The sequence below is a fragment of the Condylura cristata genome, unplaced genomic scaffold (assembly GCF_000260355.1).
Source record: "Condylura cristata isolate star-nosed mole 26May11 unplaced genomic scaffold, ConCri1.0 scaffold00030, whole genome shotgun sequence".
Lineage (NCBI taxonomy): Eukaryota > Metazoa > Chordata > Mammalia > Eulipotyphla > Talpidae > Condylura > Condylura cristata.
In genome coordinates, this window is record NW_004567131.1 from 26,380,574 (window position 1) to 26,400,031 (window position 19,458).

Consider the following 19,458-nt stretch of genomic DNA (forward strand, 5'->3'; position numbering starts at 1 on the left):
TTGATCCGGCTCAAACCGGTTTCGACCGGTCTGAACCGGCTGAAACCGGTCTGAGCCGGCTGAAACCGGTCTGAACCGGTCTGAACCGGTTTGAACCGGTCTGAACCGGCTTGAACCGGTCTGAACCAGTTTGAACTGGTCTGAACTGGCTGAAACCGGTTTGAACCGGCTGAAACCGGCTTGAACCGTTTAACCGGTCTAAATCAGCTTGAGCCAGCTCCAACCGGTTTGTCTGCATCAGGCCACTTGTAACCGGTTTTTAAACCATTGTATAGTGAAAAATGGAAATGCTAAGATGCCTCTTCCCTCCAGCGGAATTTACTGAGGGAGCGCCACCCCCCCCCCCAGCAGAACGGAGCATGGAGCATGAAGACAGGCTGTGGTCAGCCCTCTGGGGCCTCCTGGAAGGACAGCAGCCATATGATTGCCCAGGGCAACTCTTTATTCAACAGTACATTTGGAAGAAGATAAGGCAACAAGGTAATATTTTTATAATGTTGCTAGCATTTCCCCAAGCTAAAGCCAGGAGATCTTGGGTGGCCTTTGCAGTTTCTCTGTCATAATGTCCCCCCAGTCCATGCACATGGAGAAGCTCAGGTAGTGCTGAGGCGGGCAGCAAACAGCTTGTTTTGTCTTTCATCACATCAAAGGCAAACGGGGTGCCTGATGTTGCTAATTTTGCTTCAGTTGATGGAGAGTGGAATCTCTTTGGTATTTATAACACTGTGTTGGACCAGATGTGGTCAAGGACTTGGTTTAACAAGTGATTTTCTTCACTAACCAGGTTCATCTCCACTGCTTGTGCCCCAGGGAGCTTAGTCAGGATGAGCCCTGTTCTCCACTTTGGTGGGGGGGAAAGGTCATCAGCCCTAGACTGCTGTTTGGGAAATGCCAAAGCTGCATTTTTAAACTTGAAGTGGCTTTAAATATTCCCAGCAAGGTCCTTTGAGGCTGACCTAATGTTTGCTCAGCAGTTAAATACCTCCCCGCAATTCCTCCTTATTTAATATTGCTATAACAGGAAAGTGTGTAAAAGTAAAAAGAATATACTATTTACAGATGTAAAGTTGTCTTTAAACATACCAAGGGTTCAGTGGGTCACTTAATGATATGTAAATCTTTTACTTTGATATCTGAAATCTCTGCTATCTCAAATAGTATCATTTTTAGCTATAATCATCAGTTTAAGTAAATGTTCCCATAATTTCAACGTCCAGATAAAAAGTTTCTGTGGAAGCTCAGTCCATGGCTGATTTTCCTTATGTGAAGTCTTCAAGCAGAGTAGCGATCACTTCAGAGTACCGAAAAACAGAGCCACTGTGGAGAAGAAAAAACAGGTCGGTTCAGTGACCAGTTTTGAAATGAAAGGCTGTGTCGTTTAAGTATCTGGAAAGAGGAATGTTTGTACCAAAAAGCAGGTGAAGGTTAAGTTAGCAGGATACTAACTCCTGTTTTGTCTAGCTGATTTCTAGACTCTAGCTTGTACAGGTGTCTCAGTGCTGTTTGAATTAGGTGGTCACGAGTCATATTACAAGGTTGACTGAAACACATGAAATGTGGAACTCAGGCAACAGAATTAGCATTTTCACATCTCTGTCTCAAGAGTGCCACAGCAAAGGAATTTGGGCGGTGGATAGCTCTTCATTCTGTGGTTCTCCACCTTGGTTCTCTGTTGGATAACCTGGGGGCTTCAAAGCTCCCAGGTGCCATGACCTGCAGCCAAGGCAGAGACTGCTGCAAACTGAAGGGGAGCCTTTATCGTGGGTGCCTGTCCTCAGCAAAGATGCCCAGAGTGAGGGGAGCTCTAGGGTCCTGTGGAAGGTGAGTGGAGTGGAGACAATGAAGGCTGTCAGAGGAAAGGGGAGAGTCAGGGACAAAAGTGGGATACCCAGCAAGGAGGATCAGGAGGCTAGTGCTTCCAGAACTGAATGGGGGGGGGGGAGAGGCGTGCTGTATGTCACGATCAAATGGGCTCCACTTTGGATTGCAGCTCTGGGCAGAGCTTCTGGGCTGCGGTTGGCCACTTCAGCAGGCTGAAGGTACCATGTCACCATGGTCATGGCAGAGTGAGACAGCTATTTAGTGGCCAGGTTCCCTCAGAGTTCAGAACGTAAGAAAAAGTGTTCCAGTCACTGACACTTGGCCACATGGCTTTGTTCCTCTTTGGGGTCTGGACTTTGTCATTCTCACCTAGCCTGTGCTGCTTCTGTTGCTGAGGAACCGGACTGGAGCCAGATGAGAATGAATGTCAACCGCAGCTGGATTCTTTTGTTAAGGGGAAGGATGTCCTAAAGGAACGCTACAGAGTCTTATGGACTCCATCCCCTACTCCAGCTTTCTGTACCCTAACACTGTACTCCAGTGATTGGAAACTACAACTCCCAGCAGTACCAGGGAGAGAACTGTGAGGCCCCAAGGGCGGAGCTAGCAGGAATTCTGGGACATTCGGGGGGATAAATACGGCGTGATTACAGCTCAGGAGCTCTGGCTCTCCCTCTCTCACTTGGAAAGCAGCTTTCCGGAACGTGTGACTTGGCGTGTTCAGTCAGCCTAGCCGTAAGGTATTCCACTTACTTTGTATCCTGCTCTCTTTCCTGGGTTGTTTCCTATTCCTTTCCCCTTTTGTAAATAAACCCGTTATTGACCCTTTTGTGTGTCCCTGCAGCATAGCTGAATTGTAAGCGTGCGGGTGAGGCCCAGTCCACTCTGGGCTACCCTGTAACACTTTCTTTGGCGTGAGAGAACTGTCTCTGGGTTGACAAGAGGAGACCTTGCACTGGCTGCCTGGGGACTGGGCATACCAACGTAATCTGGGTTGACATCAATGCAAAATGGGCACCACTGGGGCTTTAGACACAAGGGCACAATAACCTATGGCCAGCTCCGCTACTGTTGACTTAAAGGAAAAGGAAGTAGAAAAATAATCTATTCCGTATTTTAAGTGGATCTGTTCTAAGAATAACAGACTTTCTAAAATCTACTTGAATTTCATCCAGAGGTTGATTTTTTTTTAAAGCGCCTTCTCCCAGGCATGCTAAGCAGCAGTTCTTCCTCTAAGGGCCCCTCAGCAGCCACCTAAAGGGCCTTCTGTGAACCTTGCGCTATTCCCAAGGCAGAGCTCATGAGAGGAGGGATCAGATGTGTTTCCTTGGACCTGAGAATCAGCAGGAAATTGTGGAATAACTGCAAATAAAAGTGCATGGTGGGGTTTTAGAACCAATTACAGGCCTATCCCTGACAGGCCAAAAGATTTTTAAAGCAGAGCTGTCTCCGTCACCCAAGTAAAAGTCCTCCTCCCGCCCCCTTAGGAGTGAGGGGCCGTGTGTGGGGGCGCTGACTTACAGAGATAAGGTCGAGCGCTATTGTGCCAGTGTTCTCGGGATCCAGCTGCTTAAATATCTCTGTAGAGGGAGAAAGAGGGCATGATGAGCGAGGAGCTGAGCAGACCACGGTGCCCTCTGCGCCCACAGGAGCTGCTTTCATCGAGTCACAGCCAGTCATTCATTCTCGATGGCACAGACATGTCTGGTTGGCGGCTTCGCCTGTGCGGAAGGGCGGCCTGCTTTGGCGCCCGGAACTGCAGCGTGTCTTTCCCCTATTCACTTACTGAAGAGTGTTTCCAGTCGAACCAAACACTTAACAAAGTTATTAAAGTCGATGACAAGCTCGTCATCTGCAAACCGGGCAACGATGACTTGATGGAGTTGACGGGGCAGCTTGAAACCTGTGGTGAAAGGAACAAGCAAGCTGAGTGCTGGGGTCAGCTGGTATAGTGCGAAGGGTCAGCGCCTGGTCTCCTGATCAGGGGGTGTCAGTGATGTGGCCATTTAAATGACAGTTGGAACTGCATGGGTCCCTGGGTTGCTCTTCTGAGTCTGGTTTTATTTTATAGAGCTGATGTTTTCTGCCTTTGCTTCTATCTCCAAACAGTTCACATCCCCTGCCTGTGCCCTGCCTGACCACCTGTGGGACTTCCCTGGCCTGTTCTGATGTCCAGGCCACGCCACTTCTCCGCCTTAGTCGTACTTTCACTTTGGTTTGTGTAGCTCTGATTCGTCTTGGAAACTAGATTCTCCTTGGGTGTACATGGGGTAAACTAACTTAATCCTACAGTTCTCCATAGGAACAAAAGTGTAGCAGGCCATGGCTGCCCAGAGTCCAAACTGCTCGCCACGGTGGTACCCTATGCAGCCGCCAGGGGCCTGTGAATCCAGCCAGTGGGGTGTGAGTACCGTGACGTGGCGTGTGCCCTCAAGCCGGGGAGCCTGCCCTCCTCCCCGTCAGTCTGTTGTCAGACGCTGTGTGGTCGCAAGCCAGCCTAGGGCCCTCAGATAATGGCAACATGGGTTTTAATAACTTTGTTTAGGCGGGGGACCCGGCGCCAGAGAAGCAGCCTGGATCCCGGTCAGCAGGAGGCATCATCCTAGTCCCAGAAGCTTTGCCTGGGTTAGTGAGAAAAGGATGTATCCTATTTAAATCACTTATTTAGGATTTCTGCTGCAGCCTTCTAGCCCAGCCAGCACAGCAAAGAACCTCATGCTGGGTTATCTGTTCTCGAGTCTCCACTTTGCTGGTCTCCCACAGCTTGTGTCCCTGCTCCTGATGTCTGATTCTGCTAGAGGTATGCCCCAGGGTAGAGCTGAGACTTTCTACTTTTGCTAAGTAATCTTGCATTGGAAAGGAGGGTGGGGTGGAGGAGAACTGGCTTTGCCCGTCTGACCTGCCAGGCCATTTGGAGGAGAACTTAGATCCAGAAGTCTGAGAGGGCAGGGCGTCCATCCTGGGCCTTTAAAAGGGAAATGGAGGGCTCTCCCTCGTGGCGCGGCAGGTTAGAGCACAGCACTATGAAGCTGGCCTCGGCCACTTCAGCACAAGTTCAATCCCTGGCCAGGGAGGCGACCCTCATGGCGCCACAGACCTCTCCTGGCCTGCCTGCTGCTCCCCTCAGGGTATTTCAGTCCATCTGTCTGTTCTGTTCCCCACTCTGTCTCTGGTGAATCCTTTCACACCCCACACATCTCTGGCCTGTACCCCAGTTCTATATGCATAAATCTTAAAAAAAAAAAAGGGTGGGGGAATGGAAAAGCTGTGTCATAATGAGCCAGCACCTACTTTATTTCATAGTTCACCAATCTCTGTAGTCAGTGCACAGACTGGACAGTCACATACTCATTCTAATAAACAAAAAGCTATGATGTGTTACCTGCTTCTTCTAAAGCCTTCCGCATCTCATAGGAGTTCATGGTACCAGACTTATCCACATCGATTTCACGGTAAATTTTCTGGAACAGGAAAAACTATTTATAAGGCAGGAAGCAAGTGACCACTGCTGTGTGGTGTGTGGGGATGAAGGTTTTCCAATAATCTGTCTCTAGCTTGGTCTTGAATGAATCACCCATGTTTCTGTCTTAAATAGCCAGTTGTATTTTGCCTCTCTCTGAAATGGCTTGTAAATATGCCCATCAAATCTCTTCCCAGGATCAGGGTTATTGAGTCAAGTGACTTGGTACTGACTGGAGCTGTCCAAAATCCAAGCTCCAACAAATAACAGAGTCAGTCAGGATACGTGGGGTAGTGGTTTTTAGATAACCCCATTTTGTTGAGTAATGACGTGAAATTAACGGGCTGACTAGTTAACTTGCAAAGTCCTAGTTTTCTGCTTGTGTTAACCCGGCCTGTCTTCATTCATCCTGAACTCCACTGGGGGTAAAATCCCAGTCTCCTTGGAAATGTCCTTCAACCCCCTAATATTTGCTGCATCTGAAAGTTTATATACAGCACGTGCCCAACACAGACCCACCCCTCTACCACCCACCCCTGCTTGGGCCCTCCTCGGCTCTTACTTGGTAGTTCTGAATCTTTTTCCAGAGAATGTAGAACTCCTTCAGCCCCAACTTGCCACTCCCATCCGACTGCCTTTGGTTGAGGAAATTTCCTTGAGTTGGGCTTACATGGGCCTAGTGTCACCTGCTATTGGATATTCTGGTAACCTCAGCATCCTCACAAACAGGCCTTCCAGAAGGACCTTGGCCTGGTTTTCATATTGGCTAACCCTGCCTCTAAGGATCGTGGAAGGGTCAAAGACCTTCTCATTCTCTAGGATCTCAGTGGCTGATTGGGGCTGGAGTTGCTGTGGGAACCCTGAATCGGCTAAAAATGAGCTATTCGTTTCTATAGAGACGATTATAGACTGTTACTTGGAGTATTTCTAACAGGCCTCTGGGGAGGGTGTTGCTCTGATACACACACAAGCCCACTGAAGAAAACTTCACAGAAGCTCAGAACACCCACCCGGCTTCTCATTAAGCTTCAGGACAAAGAGGAAGGATTAGTGGGGTGGCATAGAAACTAGAGAAAAGAGGATGGAAGAATTCACTCTGTGAAGGTGAAATCCTAGTCTACAAACCAAGAAGAAAATCATGACCAGAGAAAACATTCTTGGGGGCGGGGGCGCATTTTCCCAGAAACAGTGGAGTCTCCATTCCTTGGGAAGCAAACCAGGTTGCTCCGGGAAGAGAGCTGTTGGGCATTTCTTTCACTGGCCTCAGGATGGCTGGCTGACCCGTCTGCTCTGGGTCTGGGCAGGTGGCGTCCCGCTTTCCCTCATCTGAAGTGCCCCGTGGTCCTGGTGAGAGCGGTGGGCACCAACCGCCCTCCAGCGCGGCCAGCCAGAGGTGAGCGGCCACAGCAGCACCATTCCCTGGAGCACTTCAAAGGATACATCCAGCATGTCTACCATGATCTTGCAGGTCTCGATGCTGAACCCATCTGTCTTGATATCTTGGCCTACAAGACAAAATTAAGCATGACGGGCAAGTCTTTGGGAACAGAAGTCCTGTTCTGTGACGATAGACATGCTCTGTTCTGTGCACCCTACAGTCCACAGCAGCCACTTGAATTCTTTTCTATACCCGTAGAATTCTTTTATATACCTGTATATGGCCAGACGGTGCTGGGATGATGGGGAAGATGTTACATTTGCTTGATTTCTCGGCACCTGCCATAGGCAAACGGGGCCTCAGTAAGCCCTTTTCAAATAAATGAAAAAATGACAAACACCTTTAAATGCTCACAGGGTACATATCACCTGTGTCTGTCAGGCAGGAAATAGAACTCGGAGGTCATGGGGTTCCAGACTAGGACCTACGAGGAAGACATGAGGCACCTCTGTCCCCAGGGAGGGGCGAAGACTCAGAAGCCACCTGTGAGCCACTGCTTTTCTAGGGGACTCCTGTCTAGCTGGTGGCATGAAATGCCTTGTCACAAACCTGAATCAGGTCCCCACAGACTTCCTGGGGAACCTACCCTTAATGCTGTCATCCTGAACAACACTTTCGTGGGTACAGGTCAAAGGCTGTGGCGGGGAGGGGGGGGTCGGGTGGGCGGGAAGAAAGCAGAGTCTCCAGGCAGCAGAGAAGTGCGAGAGAAGCAGTTACTGCTCTCGCTACAGGAGCTGGCTGCCTCCAGGCCTGGCACAGCTCTGCCTCACCCCGCCCTCACCCCGTCTGCGAGAAACAGTGAGGTCTCAGTGTCCCTGGGCTCATGACGGTCACACAGCCTGAAAAGCCCTATGACCTCACTTGTGCCAGGCAGCCCAAGGGTAAACACTGTCTTCTTTTCCTCCTGCACTGGAGGGTGGGCCAGAAGCCAGGCCTGCCGGGGAAGCCCTCATGGGCTAGCCAGGCCCGGCCACCCTGACCTCACCTGGGTGCTGTGGGACCCACCAGAGCGCTTAATTAAAGTCCCTTGTCTGGGTGGGGGGAACGGGACTGGCCATCTATGATCCCGCAGGTACATGTGGCTCATATTCATGGGACCACGGCCCAGCTGGCCCTGGTCTCTTCCAGAGGCTCTCTTCGACGTCTCAGGCTCCTGGAGATGACCCCAGGGTTGACATTCAGGATGTGGCATCATGCATGCTGGCTCCTGATCCAGGCTGATCATGTCGGATACCGCACAGGGGCCTCAGCGGGTTGTCATCACAGTTATCTTGTGATAATTTGAGGGGTAACGTGTGTGTGTGTGTGTGTGTGTGTGTGTGTGTGTGTGTGTGTGTGTGGATGATCATCCCTTAGTGAGGAGGTTGAAGAATCAATCCTTTGGTATTTTTTTGCTGAAAAAGGTGGTGAGAACCCCGGCTTTCTTCTCCCCCTGGGAAATGCCTGGGACCAGCCATTTCTAGAGTTCTGAAGTTACCTGCTCGGAGCACTGGCTCATCCAAAGCAACACTGCCCCGCAAGAAGAGCGGGTGAGCTGTGACTTACTTAAATACACAGGTGGGAGATAAGACCTTTGTAGTGCCATTCCCGTGATTCATTTATTTTTCTATTCCAGCTAATGGATCAATGATTTGCTACCTAACACGCCCAAGGAACTCAGGGAGCTACTTTCTGGCTCCCGTTTTCTGGGCTGACTCGCTCTTATCTGTTAGTCATGATAGCAAACACAGACTTTACGTTAGGCAGTTTCTACATGTTCGCTCTCTGAGGACATTTAAGCACTGTTAAGAGGTCAGAAATACTATGTCTATTTTGTAGATAAGAAAGCAAGAGTCAGAGGCTGTGAAACCTGGTTTATATCAGAGCTAGTCAGTAGCAGAGAATCGAATGTAATCTTTTACCTACAGATTCTGTGAAGCTTTATTTTAATCACAGCACATAGGACCTCCTTCACCCAATCCTTGGAAGGTGGGCGTGGTGCCTTAGCCACATCAGTCAAGGCGTGGAAGGGGGGGTTCCCCAAGGTTCCAAGGCTAAGTGGCGGACGAGGGACTGCTGGGAGGGGATACTTACGCCTGGCTAGGACTCGTTTCAGGATGGTCTGCAGCTCAAAGGCGGAAATCTCTGCATCCTGTGGACATGCAAGCAGAGCACAGTTACCTGCCCGAGTAGCCACACGAAGCATGGCACAGCAAACATGTAGGGGGCGCCACCCTGGCCACGTCCCACGGGAGACGCTCGCAGTGGGCCTGGCCGGGTGCAGGAGACTGCATTTCCTGCATGTCCCCAGGAGGGACTTGGCTGCTCTTGGCTGCCTGCACTTGGAGCTGAGGAGCCACAGCCTATTTTAGACACATATTCCAAGGTTCAGTTGTTCCAGATGGCGTCCACTCACTGTAAAGGCCGCTTTCCACTCTGCTCACGGTGGTGGGCTTACTCGATTTAGTTCCTCCCGGCCTCGTCACCATTTAGGACTCAGACCTCTCCTCCTGTAGAGTTGGGGGGCCCAGGTGTCCAGGAGCTGCTCCTGCACCTCTCCCCTCCCCGTGGGGCTCCTCAGAGGTGGCTCAGGTGCCTGGTCATTCTCACACTGTGCAGGTGTTAGACCATGATGAGCTGTAGCCTTCCTAGGGGGCAGCGTTGTGCTGACTCATTCACTTGGTGGGGAAATTAGTCTCTAAGATGCCCCCTTACCTTAGAAGTGGGGAGGGAGGCAGAGTGGGAAGTGGGGTGCACATGGCTGCTGCCCTAGCACTTTGATGGGTGAGTCTTTGGTTAAGTACACAAAGGCCAGATGAACTCCATGTGGACACCCAAGAGATTTAGGTTCTGTGTAAATGAACGAGGGTTGACTGGTTTTTGTTTTACTACTATTTTTTTTTTTTTTTGAGTTGTTGGGATTGGGGCTGAAAAATCTGTCGCAGGCTGATGCCTACAAGACAGGAATTTTTTTTTAAGAATGGAGAAGACTGGATCTACCCAGGTAGTGCAAGGGATTAAGTCTCAGTACTAGGAAGCTGTCCGCAGCCACTGCAGCACCAGTTTCAATCTCTGGCCAGGGAGGTGACCCACATGGCGTGGCAGACCTCTCCTGTCTTGCCCACGGCTCCTCTCAGCAGTGTGTTTCAGAGATCCGCCGGTTCTGCTCCCCACTCTGTCTCTAGTAAATTTTCTCACCCCTGCACCTCATGCCTGTACCCCAGTTCTTGTAAGCATAAATAAATCTTAAAAAAAAAAGAAAAAGAATGGAGACTAATGGTCTGTTGTAAATTGCTTACATTCTTAAGATTTAAAATGCTCCATCTCCTTACATACTTTATGGACATCAAGGATAAAGGGCCAAGCCCCATGCCTCTGTTGGAGTGAAACAGGGACAATAAAAGTCACAGGTGGGGCTGGCAGTCCTGGGGCAGGAGGAACACAGGCCAGTGCTGACCGGCAAGCGGAGCCCCCAGAGGTCCAGGAGGACATGAGCAGGAGTCTGAACAGAAATGCACGTTATATTTTTCTTTATGTTCAATTTTCCTTCTCCATTTTAAAGTGACACCTCCATGGTTTCTACAGAGAAGGTGTCAGTGGAGGTTCCCTTTTCACTCCCGAGAGGATCACCCAGCCAGATCCCAGGCAGCCAGAGGGCCGCTCGCTAGCTGCGACCTGATGTGATCCAGCGTCCAGGTGTCTCCTCGAGGAATGCAAAAACATGGGTTCCAAGGTATCTACGCATGCCTGGTTCACCGCAGTGCTGTCGACAGCTGTAAGTGATGTGGACAACCTCAGTGCCCATGAACAGCCAGCGGGTTTAGAAGCTGTGGTGTATGTCTACACAATGAGTTCCCACTGGTATAAAAAAGATGAGCTCCTGCCATTTGTGACAACTGGAGAGAACTGCAGAGCATTATACTCAAAGACATAAGAAGGAGTAAAACCAACGATTTCACTCACATGTGGAATATAGAGAAGATTAAAAAGCGGACAAGACTAAACCAAAAAAACCCAAGAAATCTGACTGCAGAATTGAGGCTACCAGAGGGGGGTAGGAGGTAAATGGGGGTGGGGATCCAATGGATTATGGTGATAGGTGTGGCAACAAACATCTGAGGGGTTGTGATTCTGTACCCCTAAATCATACAATGTTTGTAAACAAACCACCACAATAAAAAGACAATACAACTTAAAAAAAAAAAAAAAAGAAATAGAAGCTTCCTTGAGGATGAAGATGGGCTTCCTCTTGCAACAGCCAGAGGTCATAACTTCGAGATCTGAGGAACTTACCTCCCCCGCCAGCTGGGCAAACAAATTCCTGAATCCATCATCAATGTCGTCCTCGCTGATGTCAAACTGGAAGGTAAAGTCCAGAAGTATAAAAATGCTGGATCAGAGCAAAGAACAGTAGCGAGCGGCCGCCTCTCCTCCTTCACAGTTCCCTTCTCTGCCTCTCCCTGGGCCTGTTCTCCAAGGGGACTGGGACTGAGATGAAGGACAGTGTGAAGAATGAATGGAAGAGTTGCTTTCTCGTTAAAACTTTCGAGGGGATACAAACTGGGAGGGAAGGAGATACCTTCTCATTTCTCTCCTAACATTTAACCAAAATGACCTCTTATGAGCTACTCTAATAGGAATTCGGAAGCATCAAGACGACTTGGAATGTTCCAGGAGGGTTTTGAGAGTGGTTAGTGAGCCCAGCTTCTGAGGACGTTTGAAACTACCTGGTCTCCCACTGACTTCTGACCACACAGACCTTCAGCATCCAAGTCAATGACCACTTCAGGTCCCTTCTGTTTCCCACTCCCTAGGGCACTCGTTAGCACTCCGTAGGGTGCTCATCTGAAATTCCCTAGCGGTATCCTTCGATGCCCTCCAGTTTTACCATGGACTCACCACTCTTGCAACTCTAGAGCGCCAGTCCCATCACCCATCACTTTCATTTTATAAATGGGACCACTGAGGTCCAGAATGCTGTGTCAAAGCCCTCGGTGATCACAGCAGGAGGGGTGTCCCTCCTTTCCCATGCCAGCCCTGTGCTCACAGGAGGGGTCACCTGGCTAGAGCCAGAGCCAGAGCCTACAGCAGGCTGTGTCCTTGATCTCAAACTGCTGATAAAGCGCAGGGACCTTTGAAAACCCTGGGGATTATTTTTGCTCCTCTGCTCTCTGGGTTTGTGCAGGTCAGTGTGGGCAGAATTCAATGAGTTACAAGTACCTCTTCCAGGTTGGCCTCAATTTCATCATCAATAACCCTGGAAACAGAAGGACAGGCGTGTTACTGGGGGTAGGGGAAGCGGAAGGAAGTGTTGCTAAAATCACTGCAAAATGAACCTGGGACTTTAACCCAGCAAGGGTGGTGGTGGGGGGGGCGCGGGCATTTCTCTGTCTCCCAGGTTTCTGGGATAACACATCTCCTTTGACAGCAGAAGTCAAGACAGAAAGGAGCTGAGGAAACATGGAAAGTCCTCATCAAATAGCACACTGCCCATGTGGCCTAGCTCATCCCATCCCGGGCCTGGAGGAGGAGCTTTTAAGTTACATTCGAAACATTCTGCTGTAAATCTTGGATCAGGAATCCTTCCTGGGCACTGTGGCCCACTACGAGCTTTGCTCAGGGCTGGAGCGGGCAGGTGGCGAGAAGGCCGTGTGTGGCTGCTGCGGAAGTTAGGGCAGCTGCTAGTTTATCTCTGCACACCCCTGAGCGCAAGGAGGGCAATTCTGCTTCCCGGGGAGGGTCTTCCCCGGGCCACTAGGATCTCAAACCCGGCCACCGGGAGGGACATGGCAAGGCCGCCACCTTGTGGGATAAAAACCAGGGGAACCCTCGCTGTGGACACGTGGAAGCTGGGGCAAAGGATTACTATCCTGAGCGGTGGGGGCTTGTGCTTTGGGGGTGGGGGCTCATCCTGCAGAGAGGAGAGTTGAGGGGGTTGAGGCTTCCGTGTAGCAGGCGGCCCTGGGATGCCTGGCTCTGAGCTCAGATGGGCGGTACCGAGGGCCTCAGAGGGGCAGGGACTCCTTCCCAGCTGCCAAATGCCTCCCGGGGAGGGGGAGTCTGAAGTGGACACAGGACAGTGTCAGTCCCAGGCCACCCACCCTGTCCCCACTTCCTTGTTATTGGGCCGTAAGCCAACACTCAGGCTTCCTCCAGGGACCCTGAAGGGCCCCTCCCCATGCAAGATTGAGCAAAAGATAAGACCCGCCAGTGGCAGGAAGCATGTAGCCACAGAGCTGCGGAGGTGTTTATCAGTTTGCATCTCCCCAGCACTGTTTCCTCACGAACAGCACCCCAGCTTCCTTGGGGGAAATCATTTCTCTGCTGTGTGCTGTCTCGGAGCCAGGGTGATGCCCTGCTCCCCTCCCACTGCCCTCCTCCCTCCCAGGCAGTGGTAGAGGCCGTCAGATGCGCTGTGCTGGGCCTCTGGCTTAGGACACAGGGTACCAGGTCTGAGTGGACCCACAGTTGCCCTGTTCACGGCATCCCCTGTGCTGACCTGCCAGCATGTCCTGGGTCGGGGTCCCCCCCATGCAGCCCCCTGCCTCCCCCCCGGTTCTGAGGTCCCCGTGACCGTCCCTCTTGTTAAGTTGCCCTGGTCACGTCTCCCTCAGTCTAGCGCCCAACTAGATGCACGTTGTGGTGGCAGAAGTCACTGGGGACGGAGGCCGTGTAGACAGTGACAGCAGGTCAGAGGGTCCCAAACTGCTGGGGACCACGGAGGCAGGCGGGAGAGGCCTGATCACCATAACAGGTTCTGGAGGCCCCTGAGTTATGGCTCAAGCTCTCGGTGCCCAGAAAGTGCGTGTTATCCCAGGGCTCCCCAGCTGTCTCCAAATGATGGAGCTGGGTTTGTAGCGTGGGATACTGGTGGTTCAATGAAATGACTCGATCACTCAGACAAACAACTGAGATGGCATTTTGTGACCACCCCTTCCTAACCCCAAATATCCCGAATGGCCCTTGTCTTTGTGTTCCTGAGTATAATACTAGAAGCTCATCAAGATGTCAAATCTCCACATGAAACTCTTTGGACTGACGTGCAGAGGCACGAAGACCTCAGGGTAGGTGAGGAGAGGCTGGTGGCAGGAAGGGTGGGGAGGAGGGGAGTGACCTACTGGTAGTCGGCCTTCTTCTCAGAAAAGACCCGGATGCAGAAATCCCCGTCCTTGTTGGGCTCAAAGGTGGAGGGCACCACGATGTACTCCCCAGGGGGCAGCTTGAAGCGGTTGAGCACCTCCCGCAGGTTGATGTAGGTGTCTGACCGCTCCCTCGCTCTGTTCGTCAGGAAGAACTTTTTGCTGAGGTGGATGTTGGTCTGTCCCATCAACTGATGAGTAAACAGAAACAAGTGGGGATGGGGATGGGGGCGGGGGGGGCAGAGAGCAGACTCCAGATCATGGCCACTTGCACTCATGGAGATAACAGGGTGACACAGACAATGTCCTGGTGAAAAGCAAACTTTCTAGCAAAAATAACACATGTCCACAGATCTGCTGGGTGCAACTGTGGCCTACTCAGTGCTCCCAAATAACCCAATCCGTCACAACAGTCTGGCCATGTGGATCATGGGCCAGTTTTATTGAAAGGAAACTGCAGTCCAGAGAGAATGTAGCTTGTCCATGGTCCCAGCCTGCAGGTGGCAGGGCTGGGAATCAGGGCCAGCTCTTCCTGCACAGCCTGTGGGGTTTATCGTTTCCCTCCAGCTTGTAAGGGAGCTGCAGAACTCTGAGAAGACCCATGTGGGGTCTCGGGACTACAGCTCGTTCACTTAACTAGACCATGCATGTGTTCTGAGGGCCCTGAGAGGCAGCAAGCCCTGGGACCGCCTGTGACACTTCGCCCTGAGCTCAGGTCGGCGGCACAGAGGGTCTCAGAGGGACAGCTGCCGGCCCTGCCAAGCTCCACAGACCTCTCTGGGCGGGCAGTGCAAGCCCTTTACAAGTTGGTGAAAGTGAGTCTCCAGGGCCCGGGGCTGATGCCCGCCAGACGTACCTCCTCTGGGACCTGCAGAGATAAAGGAGCACACACTTAATTCCCATCCCGGCAAAGCTGCATACACAAATGTCACTGTGACTTCTCCAACGCCACCGCCCCATCTGACGCTTTAGCGATGTTGACAATAATCAACACGGCCGTTTTCCAAGGAACTGAAAGCATGTCCACATTTAAAATATTTTCTTATGACCCAGCAATAATGTGGATGAGCCCTCACCACCATGTCCAATCTGTAGAGCATGAAGCTAGCACAGGGCTGTGAAGGGACATGTTTATGGTCTCAGGGGCCAGTGCATCACGGGTTCCACCAACAAATCAAGGTGCACCCCATCTGGGCTGCTCGGAAGTCTTCATGCACCCCTCCACTCCCACTGGCAGCCTAAGGCTGCAAGAAGCTCTCCTCTGTGCTGCAGAAGGGGCGGTGAGGGCACTGACTGGCAGGTGGGTGGGCCCCAGGGGCGGTGGTGCTGCCCTCTGGTGTGCTGGGCGGGCTGTTGTTCAACTTGTACAGAATAAGGTAGGTGGCGATACTGAGCGTCTGGATGTGTGTGTGTTTGGGGGGGGAGGGGAGTTGGAGGGCCAGGGTTCCAACAAGGCGTGACCTGCTGGGAGCCCATGGGCTGTCTGTGTCCTACGTGTCACATGTTGCAGACCGACTAGCCACGTCGGCTCAGTTCCCATCCTTACAACACTTCCCCTTGTGATCCAGCATCTTCTGCTCTCGGCTTAAGTCTCTGCTTTGGAGACCGGTGACCGCTCATCTGAGCTTTGGGGAGGGCCAGCCTGGGGCACGAGAAGGACGCAGAGGCCACTGGGAACTGGCCACAGGAGCAACCGCCCACCGACACGGGCCAGCTGCAGGGAGCGCCCAGGCCGTGACGCTGCTTCTCCCTTGGCCGGGCACCCTGTCTGGGACCCCAGTCCGGGGCGGCCTCGGGGTTGGCCTTCCTCGAAGGGGCTGAGATGAGCCGAGAGAGAGGACAGGCGAGGGCTCCTGCCATCCTGACCCACCTCATAGATGCCAAAGCCAATGGTGTGCATGTCCTCGCCCATCTTCCTCTGCCGCCGCCGGTGCTTCTGGATGAGGCCCACCAGGAAGGTGCAGCCGCTCTCCCCGTCCTCCTGGTCCTCGTCCTCTTCCTCCAGCTTGATCACGTACTGGGGGTTCATCCAGAAGGTGTCTGTGGCCAGAGAGGGGCGGCAGTCAGTCACCTCTACAAGGTGCCCAGCCTAAGCAGGAAGGCCCAGGGGGTGAGGAGCTCCGAGGGGGGCCTGGCATCTCGAACCCCTTCAGTGGACCCAGAGGGCAGAAACATCCAGTGCACCATTTCAGCCTCTTGTTCTGGCCCTTTCCCTCCAGGGTCTGTCGCCTGGATAGCGCCTTCCTCCCCGCACCCCCAACCCCAGGGCTTCTGCCCCCACCCTCACTTCCAAACCCTGATTACAGGAAGACGCGTTCAGGGATCACTGTGCTGATGGCCCTCCCCGACATCACAGAATAAAACCGTGGAGCTAGAGGCATCATCTAGCGGCAAACTCCACCCTCCAGGGCTGCTGGCAGCCTGTTCCTGTTGTGAAGTTCCTGGATCTCGGCCACGTTTACTCCTTTAATCATGGCTGCCTTGGGCTGCCGCTGGAGCAGCCGCCACGAGATGAGCGGCCAGCCACGCCAGTTTCCTATTGGGCCCTTAGGAGAGTGCTGGCTCCTGAGCCAGTGGGTAGGATGAAGACTTTTGCAGGGGGCCAAGGGCCTTCCTGGCCCCTCTGGACCACCACGAGGAGGCTGCATGCTTGAGGCAGAGTAAACACGACTGCCCACCCCTCCTGGTGGACATGCGCTCCGTGGCCAGGCATGCCACCTGGAGCCTGGCTTTCTTCTTCCATGACAGGGAATCAAATATGACCATGGGCCGCCGCGACTGTGTAAGTACCAAGCCCACATCAGACTGCCCGGCTCAGAGCTCGGGAAGCTGTGTACCTTGGGCGAGTCATTCGCCCGCCAGGCTCTGCTCATCCTAAAGATGAAGATGATAAAGTTTCCACCTGGGAAGTTTAGTGTGAAGGTTAAATGGCATTATATGACGGTTTCCAGCGCCCATTTGTGCTCTGTGATTGGCTGGTGTCCCTAGGATGATGTCACTTCTCGGGGGTACGGAGGGGAGGACTGGGGGCTGTCAAGGCAGGAGAGCCCGGCCCACCAGCCAAGGCTGGGCCAGAGGAGAGTCCTCACCCCCACTGGGCACCCCCATCAGCACTCGCTCACGTAGATACCTGGTGCTGGGACTCCCCGCAGGGCCAGGCCGCTGGGCCCAGGACAGACAGAAAAGGCAAGGGGCTGACATGGAGCTGGGGGAAGCTGGGGCATGGGGACCCAGGGTCTTGGCTGTTGTGTATGAAGGGAGGCAGGAGCATGCAGAGGGAAGGGGCAGTGAAGAGAGGGATAGCGATGGAGACGCAGGGAGAAGGAAACCAGAGCGGACAAGAGCTGACAGGCTGGGGTTCACTGGCCCTTGGGGTAGGGCGAGTGCTGCCTGGGGTACCCCACAAAGTGGCCTTACTCGGGAAATTCCTGCAGCCCCCTGCGGTGGAGCCCCGACGCCAGTTGCCATCCATCTTGGTGAGCTTCCACTTCTTGTAGGAGTCACTGGTGAGGGTGTCGGGGGTCAGGTTGCAGATTTCCAGGCGAGAGTAGTGTCGCAGGAAGTCCTCGAAAGACATCCTGGCAAAGGCAGGGGCGCACATCCAGGTTGTAAGAGGACACAGAATCTCTGGCTGTCCCCTGAGGTCAGGCTGGGGCGCAAGGGCCGGGCAGAGGGGTGGGGCCGGGACAGAGCGCTGGGGGCTGAAGGGCCACTTCCTAGTGGGTGACTTTGAGCAAGCAGCTGAAAGCTTTCTGTGGCTCGGAACTCCGCCTGTGAACACAGGAGTCCGAGTGTCCAATGAGACACAGCTGGACACTCTTCCTGTGACTGGCGGCAGGTGGCCTCGGACACAGACACGAGACACGAGACAGCCGCTCGAACCGCTCTCTCAGGGACCGGTTCCTTAAGGTGTCCGGATGAGTCTCCAGGAGCTGGCTGGGAGAGGGGCCCCCAGCCCCCCCGCTTTCTCCTGGGGTCTGAGCATCACTGCTGGAATCCCCTAAGTCTTTGTAGAGCTGCTCAGCTTTTAAACCCCACCGATGAGATGGGAAGGGGAAGTGTTTTTGCTCAGGGCCACAAAACCAGGATCCCATGCTTCTGTGCCCCTTGGCATGATAATCATGCCAGTTTTCTAGTAGCGGTCACTGGGGCAGACACCCCTTCTCCTGTATTCTTACCAGAACTCCCCATCTTCATGCCGCCTGGTCAGCCCCTCCCTCACTTCTGGGTCTATGGTGTTCCAGTTTGGGCAGCTGGAGGAGAAAGTAACGGGTGAGGGGCAGCAAACCTGCACAGGGCCATGACCTTCCCAAGGCTCCCCAAGGACACACTGTCCCCTGCGGGCACACACCTAGGAAGAGGGTGGAGAAACAGGGACTGGCTAAGAGCTGCAGTGAGAGGCTGGGTTCCCTGGAAGACGGTGGCCAAGAAGATTCCAGAAAATGAACACAGACCATCAGAGAGAGGTGAAGTGGCATCAGTGACCCAGAGCCAGAGGGGCCTGGTGTCTCTTGTAAGGACTGAAAAGGCAGCTCATCTTGGCCCCTGCAGCTGACCTGTGTCTCTGGCATGGCTGAGGCTGCCTTGGAGGGACCATGCAAGGGGCAGAACTGGAGCGCTGGGCCACGGGAAGGCCGTGAGGGAGGCCCTCAGGAGATTCTACCCCAAAGGGCCAAAGATGTAACAAGTGCAGTAAGAAGCTGGGGCTCAGCACTGACTTCTCGCTGGTCTCAAGTCCTACGTCTATAATCTCAGTGCAGAACCAGTGCTGGGGGTGGGGCGGGGAGGAGGGGAGCCTTCTTCCCCTGATGCTTCCAACTGGGGGGTCTCACATATGGTGCTAGGGGATGACATGGAGGAGCGTCCCAGGAGCCCTGGGTCTTGGAGAGTCACCCAGGCGGCTGGAACGAGCTGGCTAAAGGCCTTAGGGGCCACCTAGGTCCTGGGCCCACTCGGGTGACCGCACTCTCGAGGCTTTATTCCCAGCACAGCATATACCCCTTCCGTTCCCCTAGCACCCCCTGGGCAAAATGCACCCCTCTCTGGCACCCCACTTGCACTCTCTCACTTGTCACTCCACTTTCCGGTCCACTCCACCTCTCCCCAGGGGTTGCGGATGCGGATCAGCTTCTGCAGGCTTCCTCTGCTCTCGACCTGAAGCAGGATTAGATGAGACGGGGTGGGGTGGGGTGGGGGGTGGGGGGGATGTGGGGGTTGAGCTCAGGCGGGGTTGGAGGTTCTCAGACCCACAGCCCCGCTGGCAGGAGCTGGTGGTGGTGGTGGACCCCTCATGTGGAAGGGGGATCACCAAAGGCAGAAAGGCTCGTCCCTAGACATCTCGTGGCTGCCTGGACTTGGGCCCTGGCAGACCAGCCCTCTGGGGAGCGGAGGCACAAGCAGGTGCTGGCACTTTACCTCTGAACCTCCGTGTAACTGGCTATATAGTGTGCCCGTTAGCTGGGGAGACGGGATGCTTTACCTGTTCCCCCTATGGCCCCCCGGCCCCAGCCCCAAGAACACAAGCTGCGCAGTGCTGACTCTTGATTGGATTTTGGAGGGGGCGTGGCACTAAATGACATTTAGGGGCAATGTAAATATGCACTGTATTTAGCAGATGTAAG

General features: G+C 53.3%; 1 protein-coding gene across 1 annotated transcript in view; it reads right to left on the reverse strand.

The window, feature by feature from the left end:
- Positions 1–421: 421 nt before the first annotated feature.
- The window catches only part of CAPN2 (calpain 2, (m/II) large subunit), a 45,474-nt gene continuing 26,437 nt past the window's right edge, over positions 422–19,458 (reverse strand). Inside the window, exons 7-21 of the mRNA XM_004691332.2 lie at positions 18,906–18,991; positions 18,016–18,090; positions 17,255–17,415; positions 15,708–15,877; positions 14,694–14,705; positions 13,817–14,028; positions 11,919–11,955; positions 10,992–11,057; positions 8,793–8,850; positions 6,722–6,786; positions 5,844–5,912; positions 5,204–5,282; positions 3,608–3,724; positions 3,343–3,401; positions 422–1,317 (exon numbers count right to left, since the gene is read on the reverse strand). Of these exons, the coding sequence (XP_004691389.1) occupies positions 1,294–1,317; positions 3,343–3,401; positions 3,608–3,724; positions 5,204–5,282; positions 5,844–5,912; positions 6,722–6,786; positions 8,793–8,850; positions 10,992–11,057; positions 11,919–11,955; positions 13,817–14,028; positions 14,694–14,705; positions 15,708–15,877; positions 17,255–17,415; positions 18,016–18,090; positions 18,906–18,991 (1,290 nt within the window). The 3' untranslated portion in view covers positions 422–1,293. The remainder of the gene's footprint in view (positions 1,318–3,342; positions 3,402–3,607; positions 3,725–5,203; positions 5,283–5,843; positions 5,913–6,721; positions 6,787–8,792; positions 8,851–10,991; positions 11,058–11,918; positions 11,956–13,816; positions 14,029–14,693; positions 14,706–15,707; positions 15,878–17,254; positions 17,416–18,015; positions 18,091–18,905; positions 18,992–19,458) is intronic.